Source organism: Ptychodera flava, chromosome 18 (assembly GCF_041260155.1).
Source record: "Ptychodera flava strain L36383 chromosome 18, AS_Pfla_20210202, whole genome shotgun sequence".
Classification (NCBI taxonomy): Eukaryota; Metazoa; Hemichordata; class Enteropneusta; family Ptychoderidae; genus Ptychodera; species Ptychodera flava.
In genome coordinates, this window is record NC_091945.1 from 15,915,470 (window position 1) to 15,933,384 (window position 17,915).

At 38.6% G+C, this 17,915-nt stretch overlaps 1 protein-coding gene across 24 annotated transcripts in view; it reads right to left on the reverse strand.

The window, feature by feature from the left end:
- LOC139116979 (transcription factor 12-like) overlaps positions 1–17,915 on the reverse strand; it is a 146,672-nt gene that overhangs the window by 13,380 nt on the left and 115,377 nt on the right. For 12 of the 24 annotated variants that reach the window (XM_070679737.1, XM_070679749.1, XM_070679735.1 and 9 more), the window contains 6 exons: positions 16,699–16,835; positions 14,884–15,037; positions 13,906–14,009; positions 3,781–3,859; positions 1,589–1,659; positions 869–946 (listed from right to left, as the gene is read on the reverse strand). In XM_070679737.1, coding sequence (XP_070535838.1) covers positions 869–946; positions 1,589–1,659; positions 3,781–3,859; positions 13,906–14,009; positions 14,884–15,037; positions 16,699–16,835 — 623 coding nt within the window. The remainder of the gene's footprint in view (positions 1–868; positions 947–1,588; positions 1,660–3,780; positions 3,860–13,905; positions 14,010–14,883; positions 15,038–16,698; positions 16,836–17,915) is intronic. The other 12 variants (XM_070679754.1, XM_070679743.1, XM_070679755.1 and 9 more) reach the window with 1 other exon arrangement.

A 17,915-nucleotide genomic window follows, 5' to 3' on the forward strand; every position in this document is an offset into this window, starting at 1 on the left:
ACCGTCAAAATATTCATCACATGATATGTTTCATGTTTTCATAATGTTTTTGGATTTCAGTGATATTGACGAAGCTGTGACAGAGTTGATGTGAAACCTACACACAGGACAACCATGTGGCATGATCTGGAACAGGCAGGCTTGACTCTAGGAAGTATTGTAGATCAACATTTTGTACAGTGAAAGAAAAAATCTACGTGTTTTCTTCTCATCCTAGAAACAAGAGTGCTTCAGAAAGACGGTTAAAAGTTCACCACAACCAAATTTTTAAAACATTAAATTACCAAAACGGTGAAATTCTGTGACATTTCATAGAATCGTGAAAGAGTGTTAGCAATTTTTACTACAAGCACCACAGCACAAAGCTATTGTGAGATTTTATTAGATTTTAGTAATTACTACTACTAACTACCTGAAATTTCTTGAGAATAAAAAAAGAAAGTTTTAGAGAATCAGCGCGTATATTACTCTATTCTAACAGAAATGTTCGACTCTCTGACCGTGTCAATAGGTAGAATTTGGCACAAGTGAGAAGGCAGCCTCAATCATGTGGCTTACGCCAGGGAGTACCGCTCCGAGCAATATCCCTCATCCACTGGATAAACCACCAACCTAGTACCCGCCACTTCCTTGAAATTTGAGAAGTATGGCTACCATTGTCTGTAATGAGTTCCAGATTGTCTTGCGAACATCCTTTGCGATCAGTACACAGTGTTTTATTCCGGCTGAACCCCATGATCCCGAATCAAATACATTTGGATAATTTGGCACTCTACAAAAACTGCCGAATAAAATATTTTCGCTGGCGCCCGGTCATAAATATGAATCGCAGGGCACTGGGGTCGCGCTAAATAGAGAAAGAGCTAACCTTGTTGGTGGCTGTAAATCTGTGCTGTCTGCCGGTGTGACTTTGTACATGAATTGGTTTCGACACTGGCTCATTATACTACAACAAATAACACAGAACACTTGCTGAAGTCTCACTGATTCCCTTTGAAGTTTCCCCACAACATGTGGCTAGACGGTTTGGGTTTGTTTTGAATTCTCAGATTTTTCAACATGTTATTTTTCAAGAGTACACAGAAGGCAACAGTTTTACCTTTGCACAGAGTTTGTCTCACTTTGGGAGGGAGAAAAAACACAAATTCTTTAAAGTTCTTTCTTCCATGCAGAAAAAACACCGATCCCTTCCCCTTCAACCTACATGTATCATAAGCCATGCAAGATACAATCTCCGTCAAAAATTATTGAATTTATTAAGATAATGAGACGAAGATTGTTTGGGAAGAGAAAGCATCTACAGCTATACAGCATCACATTGGTAACACATCTTAACGGAGGCAGTCCTTCGACTTTGTGAGTATCCCTTGCTAGTTTGCTATTTTGTAAAATTCAAATGGAGTGAAAAAATCCAACATGTTCACAACATTGGTTTTACTCAATCAGATAAAATCAAGATAGGTCAGGGCATTTACCCAGCTATTGCAAGAAATTTTAATCCATTGGATAGGTTCTCTTTTTTACTTTAACAAATCCAAACTTTAACATTCTAGTTTTCTGTCTGGTGAAATGAGATTTGACAACTTACCAGTGAATGTAGATGGCTTTCCCCATAGGGCCCTGGTGAGGTTTGGCTACTTGGTCTTGGCCATTGTGCTCCTGTTTAAACAGATACAGGGAAAAATTTAACAAAATATGGTTAATACACGTCTCCTCCAAAAGTTATGGTTTGCTGAAATGTTAAAATACTTATAAAGTTTACCTGAAGGCAAAAGCTGATTTATAGTGTCGCTGGAAAATTATGAATCGAAACTTTTATGCATGAATATGACTAATGAAGTATTCCGTATAATATAACGAAGACTATACGTGTAAAAATAATCCTAGATTTTGTGAAAGATTTTACAAATTTTTTAGCATGTACAGGGAAATAGCTTGTGTCTATCTTCTGTTATTGTGAATATCAAAGATTGAAAATGGTCAAGTGTGTAGGTCGTTATTAAAACAGGTCTGACTTACTGGAAAATCTACTACATTTTCTGATATATTTGAGGGGAATTAACGGAAAGAGTTTTTGACAGAATGAGAACTGATACAAAAGTGGAGAGGCTGGTTGATGAATGGACAAAATCACGGCTGTCTTCATTAATCATGAACTTGAGATGTTTTTGACAATTTTCACACTGAAAGTGCTCCTTAATGTGGCCATTTGCATCGCCTATCTTCCAGTAATTGTGTGACAATGCTTGCAGCGTGCTGCCCTCACAACGAGGTTTATCAACTTTTCAATACATCTCTCGATAACAATCAAAAGAAACCAGGACATCTTCCTCACTAGACACCATCCAACTTCACAGAATTCAACATTTCCTGCATAATCAGGGCATTTTTAAATTTTTTTTTCACACAAGGATTTCAAAGGGTAAAAGTTTATCAGGAGGGTATAATTTATCATGGCTGGCACAGCAAAGCTTCAGTGAACATCAACTTATGGCATTCCAAACCAGTGAAATTTCTGATCAACTTTCAATTTTAATTTTTGAAAGTTTTTCACCGGATGAAAGACAGGCCCAAAGTGTCAGATTTTAGCTGATATTCTCTGCCCCTAAGATAAATAATCAAATCTGGTTCTTGACAAAATTTTTGTCATCCAGCAACACTTTCCGTTGATCTTTTGGTCGGCCTTTGGTGTAAAAAGCTAGATAAGGCTTTGTGTAGTAGCAAGAACTAGGTCACTAATGTTCTTAAGGAGAAATTCTCTCACATTTTCTGTATTCATACACTACTTTTTCTTGCTAAATAAACTCTGCTTAAAGATCTTTCTCCTCTTCTGTAAACATTGCACATTTCACGGAACCTATCCGGTTGCAACTTAGCATCTAGGGTTTACATTTATTAGGTGACGATTCTACTAAATTCTACTACATATATTGATTCAATTTTATCACTGCAGATAGCACAAGGCTGATATTACTGTTGTTGATATAAAGCTAGAATGCAGACGCTGTAAAATACAGAATCCAGAAATTGTAGGAAAACACACAAGAATGCTTTCCTGCTTCATTTGATGACAATCATTGAATCAAACAAGACTTTGCAGAAATGAAATTAAAGGGACATGGACGTAACTTTTAATAACACTTTCACTATTTTTTGACAAAAAAAACAAGTATGCTGAAATACTTGTGTACATTATGCAGTGTTACAGTTGACTGATGAATTTTAGTTGCATTTAAATGCAGTTGTCAACGATAAAACTTGCCATACATGCTTCCAGACTGCAACCAAAAGTTGAACACAAGGCATTTTGTATGTAGGACATGTATCTGTATTTTACAAATAGAACGAAATATAGAGGAAAATACACGAAAAAGTTGCATCTTGTTGCATCTTTAAATAGACGGATATCAGTAACATCATATTGATCTTTCACATTATCTGGTATGTTTTGTACAAAACAGCAAATATCCTTCAACAAAACTTGTATGAAAGTTATTTTATTTGTCAAAACCTGGCCAAGAAAATCCAATCTATTTTATCAGCAAAATATACAATTTCAAGACTTAATTCATGCTTATCATACCTCAAATGAGAACACTGTTCAGTCTCACTGTTTTGGAAGTTTCAGAAGTGAAATAGGCAGTTACATCATACATGCTACCGCATAGGTGGTAATTTTCATCCACTTTTGACAGATTAGGATCAGACACCTGTCACATCGGTCAAATTTCAATGATAACTGCACAAAAACACCCCCAAACATTTTACCGATACACTCACCTGACATAGGGGCCGGTGACCCGACCGGTGTCGATGGATTGGAAGGAAAGCTACTGCTTGTGTGGTCTGGCTGATAAATCTGAAATATACAACAGTAAATTATGGGCATTAGCCGTTTACCCATGGCCGTGTGAAAACACGTACCCTTGCACTTCAAACATTTCTTGCTACAAAGCTTGGGAAACAGCTTGGTTCTGACTCCATCAGACCATCATTACTATGAAACCAATTCTCTCGGCAATATTTTGTAAAAGATCATTTTTGCAGTGATATTATCATTAAGATTTTAAGTGAAATATGTTTAAATCATAAAATTTTCAAAAGTGCAGATTTTTGAAGTGTGCAAAGGCAAAAAATGCCACCAAAGATCTTTAAGAAATTTTAGATTTTTTTATTAAATGTTTGTTGAGCTGTATTCAGGGGTAAGTATGATATGTGAGTGCAGATAAATGATGTCAGAAAACTTCGAGCTTGCGAATGAAAAACCATTTAACAAATGCCACCCTCAAACTGAAGAGCAACGCTGAGATATGAAAAACTTGACCAATATGTGCCTTGAGGCACGGCGGTTGTGACTTTCATGAAGTTTTCCTTGCATTACTTTCATTACTGAATGGCGGTAACATGATTCTAGGCTGTCAAACCCCCCTCCCCAATGATGTGAGAAGCACGTTTAATCACCCTGTTCGCATCACCCTGTTTGCTAAAGCTTAGCATTTACATTTATAAAACCAAAGTGTGTGCATTGTTCCCTTTCACTTGTGTTTTGAAAATTTCGTATATGCAGGTTCCAGGTTTGGCATCATGTTTCTATGAAACCATTTTCTGGATTCATGTACGGGCACAGCTTGAGCTTGGGATAGTTGAACCTGCTTTGCAGGGGTGGTGACAACCTGAAAACAGTATGATGCAAAATATACCCGGGAAAAATGTCAGTCGAGGGGAAAGCTCCTGGGTATTTGAAATAGTATATGAGTGCCTCACACACAGATATGAGTGGTGTTGTTTTCATATTTTATCTTCCAACTTTCTGTGACAGCAGTCAGAGCATATTTTGATTCAGTGGATGAATCTGTTTGCCGACCGGCACATCTTCCGTGGCAGTGAATAAAACATGGCTGATAAAGCTTTTGAAGAGATCGTGATAAAAGCATCATGAAACACGCCGATAAAAGTAAACGATGCAGAAATGCTGGAATTGCTTGATGGAAGATTGGAGACGGACCCATCATCACACAAAGCGTTTGTGCGCGCCTCTGTATCACACACTTCCGCAACACTGCCTCGGTGGTTACTCAGCCATTTCAAATGTGGACACTTTGGAAAGTTTTCCCGCAGGAGCTGATATACTCTTCTTCCACCACTCTCCCAAACCAGATACGCCAGAGAAACTCTGCCTCTTACATAATGAATTTTCTTTGAAACAGCACGAGAGATTTTATATTGAACACAAAGAATCACCGGGCCAGCTCCTCAAACTGGAGCCAGTACTTTACATGTGCAGTTGGGTGCTTTCACACAAAATAAACAAGTTTTTAGTACTCTGCGCAGCAATTTGGAAAACCAGAAGAGTCCGTGTTTAAAAAAGATTGCTTTGTTTTTGTATCTTTGGATCAAACTTGTACACAAAACGAGGAAGCGGGCATTAGCAGAGCAAGTATACATTTCACCATTAAAGAGGAAAATTTCCTGTTACTTTCATAAATTCTGATGACGGAAACAACCAGAGAAAAAATATTTGGACTACGGACGGGTCATAGCCGGCATTTTCTTTCTGTATGATAACCACGACATTCGCCTGGTTCTTTCACTCAACGCCAGTTACTTAAGACCAAAATAAACGCCAATCTGAAGACAGAAGATGGAGTTTCTCTCTGGCGGGTATTGGTTATTCTACTCTTTCAATGCTAGCTTGTAGCATTTTCAGTGTCACTTTTCAATTTAAGTTATTACTGAGAGGTTGATCAGCCCGGTCCTTGGTGTAAACACAACACTGTTTGAGGTGGACAGCAAGTAATCATTCAGCCCAAATAGAGTGTAAAGGACCAATAGCTGAAGTTTCTGATGATTTTTTTCACAGTTTTCATTTGTATGTCAATTGCATATTCTTGTTCAACTACCCAAAGCATGTTGAAACACCAACCATTTAGCTCATCAACACAGTGCTTATATGTGTAAAATGCACTTTTGTTTACATTTGAATTATAGTCCAGACCAGAATTCACTTGTCAACAATAACAGTGCGGTCTATACATGTACTGACTAACTTGAATACGATATATCTAAACATGCTTACGGCAGTAGAACAAGAAACTATAGTTGACATAGAAAACAACAATAAGGAAAAAACATGACTTAGAGATACTGTCTGTTTTATATTTTACAGGAATAGGTTTACTGCAGAAGCAATGGTGTGACAAAATAACTGATTACTAATGCAAGGTTTCACTTCTGAGTTTCATGGGCCAGAAAATAGCCTCTTCTCAGAGTTGCATCCTAATATTCGAAGCAAAGATATGTTAATGGTCAAATTCCTTCCACTGGTGTGATGGTCTGAAAGTCATTAAATAGATAGCCATTCTTAAGAAAATAAATTAGGTTCCATGGTACATAATGGGTAAAAACCACAAACAACCATGTAACCTGAACACATGACTTGTGTCACAGTGACAGTGCAGTGCAGTGTGCATATTGGCTTGCAGTCTGTAAGTAACCAATCAAAGGCTGTGTTACAAAGAGAATCAATCTGTCACAACTTTTATCATGGAAGTACCAACAGATTACACCAGCCACTGACATACACCCACAGTGTATAAAAATAAAACTGCTCACATCTTCTTTTGGGACAACATAACTTTTTTAAAAATCATGGCCTTCTCACTCAGCAAATTTTCATACAATCTCACCCAAGAACTTGAAGAGAGAAGTCAAAATGGCTGCCATATTGAACAATGAGCCAGGCAATTCTAGATTTTCTTGACACTGACAGTCTTGTCTTGGAAGATATTCATTTTCTGAAAGTCTTTACCTATGATACATTCTTCCTAAAAGAACATCCTTTGAGCTAAAACAAGGCTCATAAAATTCAAAGTCGTTATTTTTCAACTGCAAATATTGAAACAGCGGTTGTCATGTTTTACACGCCAACCAGGGGAGTCCTAAAACTGTACATTCACAGTCTTTGTGAAGAGAATACCCAATGTCTTCTCCGTTCTGGAACTCAAATTTCTGTTTAATAGTTAAAACATATCAGTGTAGTCTTCGACACAGTCGGGGGCTGCAACCTAAATTTACCAATACACAACCTTGAATCTGGATACCCAAAACTTTGTCTCAAGGTTCTTCCTAGCCAGTGAATTATGAACTCTAAGACTTGAGAAAGATAAATTGGACACAGAAAACTAATCACTGCCATAGCCTTGGCAGCCTGCTTGATAAGTCTTTCCCCATCTGCAAGTCATACTGGCTTACGCAGAAAGTTTTTACCACACTCTGGCAAAAGTTGTTTGTTTTTCTTCAAAAATGAAGTTTTTTGATCTTCACTGGGTAAAACCTGGTATGAATTTATCATCAGACTGTACAAACATAATATGCTCTCCTGTGTAATGAGTCCCAGTCTCCCAGTGTTATTGCAGAGTATCTGAAAATACCTGTCCCAAGATGCTGAATCTGTTAACGACCAGACTACTAGACCACTAAATGCGGTCATTTTACGACTGCACCAAAACCTTGCATCAAATTTTAAACATTTTTAGATGTTCTGTAATTCGTGACAGAATGTAAAATGTGGATGTAAAACTATTGATATCATAATGGTACGCTTAAAATTGTTATTATGTTTGAATATTTCTGGAATGATTACGTCATCAAAGAGGTGCATCATGGGAAATTTGTTTTGGAGAACTGAACCTTGGTGAAAACATTATGGTGAATGATACCAAGCAAATGATAAATCACGTTGTTGGTCTTTAATGACAATATCAGCTGTGACTGACTGTGACTGACTATTGCTTTTGACAAAGTGACATGTTTCCAAATCCTAACAGGCTGAGATATCGTTTTAATCTGGTCTTTTTCTAGGTTTTCTGCTTTCCCTGGAAGTGGGCAAGATCGAAAAACATTCTCTTCTGAAACAAATTTGTGGTTAGCATGTTGAGGATCCTTGGTACAAGTTCTTTCCATCAAATTACTATACACAAATGTACTTTAATTGAAAATGTACAACTTCAGATTTGCTCTCCAACACTTTAATGAGAAACTTCATGGTCTTTTTGCACTCAGTATGATGTTGGTGGGGACCCTACAAGTAAGTGACCAAATATGAAATAATGACTTCTATCAAAATAGCTTCAAGATAAAGCCAGGATTTTGATTTATATGCCACAGAATCTAACAGGGTACATGATCAGAAAATAAAATGAAGTTAAAGAGAATTTTTTAAAACTATTTTACATTGGGATTATTTTCTTCAGAAAGCCTATCAAAAAGCTGAACTTCAAAGATACCAGTCTAGAATCTATCCTGTTAATCCGAGGCTCTTCTCTATGTCATAGTTTAACCCTTCACAACCATACATTGGTCCGAGCCTATTATTATAAGAGATGATACTGGACCTGTTTTTACAGGGAATGAGGTGAGGGGGGTGGGTGGGGGGGGGGGGGGGGAACTAGTTAAAGAACCTTGCATAAACCGAAGAGTTTTTATACTACAATAGGACATAATTCCAAGCTATGAAACTTTTATGGACATATCTTCAAAGAGTAATTCTAGTTTCATAGTTAATTTCTCTGTACGGATCCATCCAATGTACTGATCCGTCCAATGCACTGATCCGTTGTCCTGACAGGGAGAGACATGATGATGAATGTCACCAGTTGGAAACTGCCACTTACTTTCCCAATTTACAGCTACCTTCCGGATGGTATTTCCATCCATCAGGGAACACATAGACATGGGTTAACGTGTGCCAGGCGGTCTGAATTTATCAATGAAACTTCAAGTCCACTGACCTTGGCTATAAAGTCTTTTTATGCTTTCTTGTTAGGGGACAATTTTTTTCCCTTCCTTTTTTTTTACGGGACACAGTTGTGACACGTTGATGACTCTGACAGCAGGCACCACAAGCGACTTTGCCGGGACAGTTTGAATACCGGACATAATTTAACAAAATGGGTTTCGCATCAGCCAAAGGAAACCATGCAAACAGCATGTCTCGAAAAATTACAGTGATAGCTCAGCAGAGGCCTCCGCTGGGTGATTCAGGAAGAGGCCGAGTTTTGCCTTCGCAATGACCAGACCTGATGATGCCGAACTGAAGAAGAGGGGGACGGTCTGAAATCCAACTTCAGGAACTTTGGTTGAAACCTCAATACAACCACACCTATGGTGGATCATCTGGCTGTGCCTGTCATTACAACTGAAGACTTGGAATCTGGATGGTCATACTCAAAAACACAGGAGCATGCCAACTCATATCTGACCAACACACATGGACTCACATGCCTGCCTCTTCCAAGGCGCCAACGTTCAACGTGCACACATACACATATTCACACACAAAAACACACACGCTGTATATGACTACAGCACAGACTCGAGTTGGAAGAACAAAGCAAAAACCTACCCATGGATATCGGATCTGTCCATAACTGGAAACAAACATGCTGGGTAAAATCCTAAGCAAAGCTACTCAGCTCAGCCTCCACAACAAGAGCAGAATTTTATATGCTGTTTACACAGAAGATGGTCATACACAAATGATAGCTAGCATACTGATGGAAGGACACTGGGAATCAATTACATCTAATTAACCTTTGACCTCCCACTGGAATATGAGAAAGTTCTTCTTTCCCAGAAACCTTTGCTGCTTCTCACCATTACGTTAAGCTTGACAAGATCCAGTTGGGCTGGACTTGTCACTGGTAGAAAGACCCAACACAGAAACAAAAGTTGGCATAAAGTCCGGACGGAGTCAGGAAATCTGACGGCACTCAAGAGCCCTACCTACTTGAGATACTGGTGACTGTGTTTAAACACACTGTGAGATGAACAAACTAACATTTTTTCAACTGTGCAACAGTGACAGAACCCAAACCGCTTGTCTTGGAAGCAGCTGCCATAGGTTTTTCAACGCCACAACTCCTGAACATGGCCAAATAAACATGGTTGTTGCTGTGGCAACTTGGGGGGAAGTTTCTGTGGGAGTGATGATGTAAAACGGTAACATATCCAGTACTTATGTAACAGCGTAGAAAAACCTGCAGCTATAACAGGATACACTTCGTTTCAGCTGTCCCTCTGGGAAACACAATACGGGAATCTGCACCCAGGGGGAGTACTTTTGATCAGTGGAATGTCAGAGAGTTGATCTCGGTCAGGGGGGAAAATGATCTTGATGAAATCCAGATTGCTGCATCGAATCATTTTACTTGGCAAGCCTTCAGTTCTTTTTATTATTGTTTGAAATTATCGCCAGGGCCATTAAATCTTATCATATCAAGTAGCCAAAATCCAATGGGGTGACTTCATTCTTGATTTCTCAACCATGTAGAGTTTGGGGGTTTCTTTTCAACTCTACACAGATTCAGCTCACTGATTCGCTGTTTGATGATGTGGTTCCAAAACACTTTCACCAGCATCACACAAATACATCTTGGCTGTGGAGTTGTCTTTAAAAGGAGAAAGCTTTTCCCCTTCAGGGAAAGTTACCTTCCATAAAACTTTCCTTCACCAAGACATTTTTCGAAAATTTCAAGTTGTTGATCATTGTTGAATGTAGGTCATAATGTTTACATATGAGCATTTCAGATAATATTTCATCCAATATCCTACAAAGAATAAACAATCATTTCTGGTATTGCTTTTTGGTGCACGCCATGTGGCAGGGGGAAGATATTACAATCAAGTTTTGTAATCCAGTTCAGTAAACTTGCTTGATCCGTGGTTCTTAGCGTTTCCATTTTCTTGTTTATGATCAGGATGTGGGAAATGAGGGACACTACGTGTGCCGGCATACAGCAAGATGACAGAAAACTGGAAGTTATAAAGCTTCACTTTTGCCAGCTACTTGTTCACTGCACTACAGCAAATAAATTGCTGTCTGTAAGAGTTTGTAGGCCAATCAACGGGTGCTTGGAGTGTTCAGTGTACAAACGTAAAAACATAGTCTGAATATACCACATTGGAGACTCTTAGCACCTGTGAGCGTGCCAGTTTGCCATGTTACCCAATTCTCTGATCTGACTCAATTTCCATCTGACTGACCCAATTTGTGAAATAAGTTGGCGAACAGAAGAAACACGCAAATTGAAAAAAATACCTAATATATAGAAATTTAAGGCTATACAATAAGAATATTTAATACAGAGAAAGGCCTAAGGGAACTTGGATAGCCATTTGTCCACTGGGCAAACTTCGGTCATTTCTTTTTTATTTTATGATTCAGACTGGACAGAACTCCATTGATTTGATACTGCTAAGACTGCGGCGACACCAAGGGGTGGGTATCCTTGGACGTAGAGCCATATCAATTGCAAAGAAAGTGTCATTCATTAGGATTCCATAATGCAATCCAAGAGTCATTCATGTTTATTCAAATTCACAACATATGTTACCAATCAGGTCCTGAATTGTCCGCAAGAACGGATGGATCATACTCGACCTCTAACCGTTTACATGGAAAACACATGCACACACCATAGATTCAAAGTTTTGAACTGGTTCATTGGAACTGTGGATAGTATCACTCAAGTCTACTACGTAGCAATATCAATATTAAAACGTCACTACTAACAAACTTCAAACTGGAAACAACACCCACCCAAATGGTCCAGCCAAGGCTAAAATTGTCATACAAAGTAGGAGAGCTGCTAAGTTTATTGTGGAAAAGAGATAGTAACAAAAAAACAGGCACATCTGCAGAAATGAAAACAAAAATCAAAAATTTTGGTTGCACTTTGAATAATTCATCACTAATACTTGATATGAACAAACTGTATTAGCATGTCATACACACACACACAAAACTCAGGCTAGATCTAAGAACAAAACTACCATTTCACGAATGAGTCTTCATTAAGCGAAATTGTGAAAAACGCAAAACATGTAGTCCATGAGTATGTGTGTCAGAGTCTACAATCTATAGGTCTGCAAACCTCACGTGGGGATTGGGGAGGGGGAGGGGAAGGGCGGTTGCAGTGCCCCAGAATAAACTAAGGAGATTCTACACGAAGACCTTTGTCAATCAAAATTTTGCAGGTCAGAAGATCCTCATCTCATTGTGTCTGCTAGAATTTCAGACCCTGGACACGGGCAGTGCTGCCAGAAAGTACAAAACACTTTAGAATGCTCTAGGCTTGACATCGATTCAATTAGTTACCATGGTAAAAGGTAATAAATGGGTTTCACACGGCAAAAATATCTATACAATGGATTTTAAATTCACAAAATCACAAGAGAGATATTTGGAGTGTAATTACTTCCCTTGAGCTCATATCTCCGTCCCTAGAGATATTACATCTCTGGGTTTTTGTAACAATACACGTTTCTGGGCCTAACATCAGCTGGTTGCTTTCCCATAGGTAACACTATCAGCCAAAAACCTTGAAAATAGTCTTTCCCCAATATCAATAAGTGACATTGATTTTCTCTGTGATCAAATTTGCTTTGGCTCTGACAGAATCAAAACTCAATAAAAAAACAATTATTCCAGAAACAGATTCATTTTGGATTTTCGTTGCTCCAACATGGGTGTTGAATGAATTTCCGTGTTTGTGTTTTGATGGTTAAAACTGACTGATTATTCTCTTTTCTTGCGTTTTTCTGTTCAATTCTCCCTGTAAGATCAAAACAAACAAGTCCAAAACCCTGACTGTACACGAATAATAGCCATTCTTAATTATATTGCACGGTGGCAGTAACAAAAAATGTCACGAAATGAAGCAAATGACCTTGTCTGTAAGTGAACGTTTTGGCAAATTGTTCTGCCTTCAAATAAAGATTGGGTCAGCAGGTCATCTGGAATTGAGCCAAGAGGGACCCAATAGAAACCAAACATTTTTGGGTGTTATTGATTATCCTCCTCTTTGGGGGACCATGTCTTTCTCTTTCAAGATTTATTACAGCAGCAGTTTATGTGCAATTTCTTTCTGAAAGAATGCGAGTCTACAAATCGTGGCGGCAACTTCCTGTTTGAAGACGCTCTCTCTGCTGTGTTTCAAAAATGGCAAACTCAGAGAGACCTACCTGACAGTACAAGAAATCAGCACAGAAATCAGCCTAAATAAAATTCTGTACAAACTCTGGAATTATTCCCCAAAGTATTTCAAATTCTTGTCTTTGGCGACTCACAGAGACTGTATAAAATAATCAGTGTGAGGGAAGATACCTAACAAAGACCTAACGGCACTCTTTATGTCTGTATTAGTTGATCCCGATGAGACCACGGTTTCAATGGTCCTGTATCGAGTTTCCTGGCTTTGATTTGTCAAATAGAAAGCTTTCGCATGTACCTTGGCGTTTCTGGTATGTTGACTTTGTTCCTGGAGTGGACAGGGTTTTGGATGCTGTCAGACTGCAGGCAACTATCTCGTAAATAACGCTATTATTCGATGAATCATGTTTGGTCTGCTTCACTCGGCTATATTGCTCAACCAGACTATGTGGCTGCAGTCACTAAAATTCATTTAACTGCGAGACGAATTTACAGAGATGAGAAAAGCGCATGCAAAATGATAATGCGTCTCTTTTCTTTCTCTGTTAATAAATGATAAAACTGCCCTCTTTCTCCATCAGCTTTTACTCTGATTATTTTAAAGTGACTTTCCTTGTGATGCATTGCTAATGCTAAAATAAAAACAGTCACGACGCAATAAGTACTGTGCGTTATTACTGTACTTGTTCTTACTAGCTCAATAAAAAAAGCCAGTATGATCGCTATTAGTGCAAGAGCCGAGGTATAATGATATTCAAAAATGCAGATTACCTTAATGAGCATTGTTTCGGTATTAAAATTCTATGTTATGACCCTTAATCAATGCGGAATATTCATGTACCTCGGGATCTTGCATTGTATAACGATCTGTTAGAATCACAGGGAAGCAAAAGTGATGATGGTTTGAAACTTACAGATGCTAGCGCTTTTCCTAAGGCATCTCCTGTTTGTGAACCTCCACCCGAGGCACCGCTCGCCGCTGCTCCGCCCGGTGTCGGCCCTGTGCTACTTCTGCCTCCTGGAGACAAAACACACGAGAAAACCTACCTTGTAATCAGATACTCAACTCCTCACTAAAATACACTGTTCCTATTTTTTTAATCACATGGGGTAACTGTGTGATAATCTAATATGGTTGGCTTGTGATCTGCCATGTGAAAATCCCTACTTAAATCTGAGTCTTCTCCTAAGGCAAACGTATATTTTTCATAAAATTCTGTTATCAGATTATCTCTAAATCTCAATCCGTCTTTATCTGTGTGAAACATGCAGTGTCAATATCTGTATGTTTGGGTCACTATGACACGGTGGATTTGCAGACTCTGCTGATTATCGACACAATGATATTACGTGACAGTTTCGAATCCGATTGAAAACTATCCGTATTTTATCCAAAATAAGGAGATAATCACAACATACTTAAGACTAACAATGCTGCTCAAATATTATCGTTTGTTGAAAATGAACCAGAAACAGATCATTTTGGGGGATCCAGATTTCTTGACACATTAGCCTCCTTCACATCAAGTCCATAGAAATCAGGATAAAAATGACCGTACCCAGAAGATAGTTTGTCACATAGTGCTCTGTTGCATCATGTCAGTCAAAGTTACCGTGCTTTAGAAGTATGTCTCAGCAAAGCTGGTCAGTGCAAATTCTGGCGTATCTGCATGTTTCTAGGTGTCTTCAAACTGTCAAATTTTTATGCAGGACACATATGAAGCCATTGAAAATATTCTGTACGAGATGTGTCACGCTTTACTGGTTTCAATGAACTTGACCTGATAGTGACAGATGAACCCTGGCAGGAAGGGGAGTTCAAGTTTAATATTCCACGTGTAACCCTCAAGAATACAATTCCCACAGAAATGTCACACAGGAAATGCACTTACCCATAATACTTTCTGATGCATTCAACGGTGACGTATTCGATGGATATGGGGCACTGCCTCTGTTTGGGTTGCCACTGAAGGTGCTCATTGGCGGAAGACTTTGGTGCATACTGAGTGCTTCGTGACTACTTGGTGACATCGGGTGACCATAGCCCTGGACAGACATAAAACAACAATTTTGTTAAAACAGAATTTTGCAAAAAAATCATGATACATTATACTTGATTAAAATTTAATATGGCAATCTAACATTGAACCTGGAAAAGTATTTCATAATTGAAGCCTGATTTTGAAGAACTGGGCAGCAAAGCTTGGTTGCTGGGAACTACGGTTTAGCTTCACGGCATGCACTTCTTATATATTCTATGTTTTCTATATATTCACGACAAAAGAATATAAAGAACATGAAAATTCTAAAATTCCAGTTGACACATCAATATATTTACGATATTTTTGATTACGCTATTAAAAACTTATTTCAAGCATCCACACAAAGCCTATTCTGCAACTATTTGAAACACTGCCCTCTACAGTTCCACAGCCGTCTAATCTGTGTATATCCTTTTCATGATGTGCATGTCTCTCTCTGTTTTTGCCCTCAGGATCAGCAGTTTAGCAGAGATAAATATCAAACTGGAGTAAAAAACTGATCCCTAATATCATTACGGACCTTTCTAAATTGCTGCAAGGGCAGAAATACTCAAATGTCATTTACAGTCTGACCATCTGACTTGACATTCAATGTGCAGTGTTGCCTGACGAAACCATCAGTCCTGCTAATGGCCAGACAGGACATCGTCAACACTTGACCCTCCCAAGTGTTAATGGCGTTCACTCCCTCTTAAGCCAATGTCATTACTAGCGTCCAGCTGACGATGATGCTGATTTCATCTCATAGCAAATTCTAATCTTATCTCCTATGAGGAGCACCTTCGAAAGACCACAGAACCATGTGCTCTTTAACACAGCAATAATCACTCATTGCAGACAGTTTGGTTTGGAGTGTGTAACCTGCTGTACTATTGGGATCTGTTTGCAATGTACTGGGGGAACTGCTTGCAATGTACTGGAACACTTTTAATGAAGTAATTTTCCTTGGAAAGAACTGCACAACGATTGCCACGCTCATGGATAATTTTGGTTCACGCTCTTGATTGTCAACGACGAAATGATTATCAGTTGAAACAGCTCGCATGCGATACAGTGTTTCTGAGATAATTTGAGTACGCTAAACATCACTCTTTCTCTCATAAACTTACAATTTTACTGTCCACTGAGCATACAAAAATGGGAAGGCACCTTTAGTTCTCTTGTGATATGCATGGGCACCCCTATGTTACTGAAATATAATGATGGCGATTTCAGAAGTGCAATAAAAAAGTTGTGGGTAGTTTTGAACAAAGGGCAAGGTAACATTGTTTCTAATAAGGTAAATGTCACTGTCTTCATAAAAGCTTGGGTCACCTTGATAAAGTCGAAATCACACAGGGCAATTTCAAGCAAATTATGTACGTCATCTCATTACTCGAATTAAATTTTTCACATATCTTAGAAGATAGAAGATATTTTATACTTTGAGTGTCAGGTTTTTGGCTGATCTACGTGTTTCTCAAAATTTACTTTTGGTCTGACCAATATCATGGAAGAAGGTAGTAGCATGGTATGTTCTCTCTATGCCTTTCACTGGCTAGGCTGAATTTATGAACAACGCTGGGTCTATATCATGCGTACTGTCCAGCATTTCAAAAGAACGTCAGTGAACCGACGGGGAAAGACTCTCTGAGAAAGAAAAAAGAAAAAAACAAGCACACATACCATGGGATCATGTGGCGGCTGGTGCATGTTACCATAGCTACTCGTCGTATTACTACTTAACATTGCGGAGGAGTACCCAGAGGTGGACGGGGGCATTCCGTTCGAATGCCAAGTGTCAGGACTTCCGTGTGATCCATCTATGGTGGGAAAGATTTTAACAAAAACAGAAAAACAAGAATGAAAAGTGAGGGAAAACTGGTTAGTAAATGCAAGTTCAGAAAAGTTCTATATTTACACTGTTCAACTGAAAGTTAAAACAGGCGTCCAACAGCTGATTTCTTTGTGGTTAGAGACCATCTGTTCATGTTGAAGTAACCAATAACAAACATACATTTCCCCCATTTGATGCCAAAATAGCTGGAGAGCTTTTCTTAACAAAGAAACTGGAAGATATATCTACATAACATTCTTTCTCAGAAGAGGCTGATTTCATTCCTGTAGAATGTAAGCCTTATGTTCAGTAACCCACCATTAGACAGTGCAGATTCTGCACAGGTCTTTCTATTGTCAATTCAAACTCTTATCTGATACACACAATTTTTGAAGGAAAGATAGAATTCATAACATGGTCCTATGAGAGTTACAAAAAAGTCCGCTGAGGCTTCAATGACAGACCGAAAGTTACAAATGATGGGTCTATCTCTATGGTTAACTTGATAATTAGGAGAATGACTGATTTTTCAATGTACAAACAGAGTCAGGGAGTTTGGGATCATTTTCAAGCTGATCATTGGTCAGTACAACATGCCTACATTTTCAATAGCTTTCTGACAAGTTTTGAATAATTTTCACTTTTCTATCGATACCTTGTACGAACTTGATTATTGTTGTAAACGGCTGATGTTTGAACCCAAACAAGTCTACCTGTACGTTAATCTGACTGGCCACCTGTCTGTCTCACTGTTCCTCTCTTACGTTACAGAGGATCACACAGTCTTGTGACTGCACATGCTCAGACAGGGGATGTTTCATGTTGTAAGATAACATATGCTGCAGGTATTTTCCCACTTCAAAAATGCTTCACACCATCAAAATTCCCTTCTGCCTTTTTTCATGAACCATCTTTTATCGTGAAGTAAACGCACTACAACGTATCCCCTCTATACAGGTATAAAAAAACTTAGGTCTGTTCAGTCTGATGGTTTCTGCAAAATTGCTTTCTCTCTCTCACTTTTTAATGTGAAAATTTACGAGAGGGTGGACTTGTCACAAGAAGG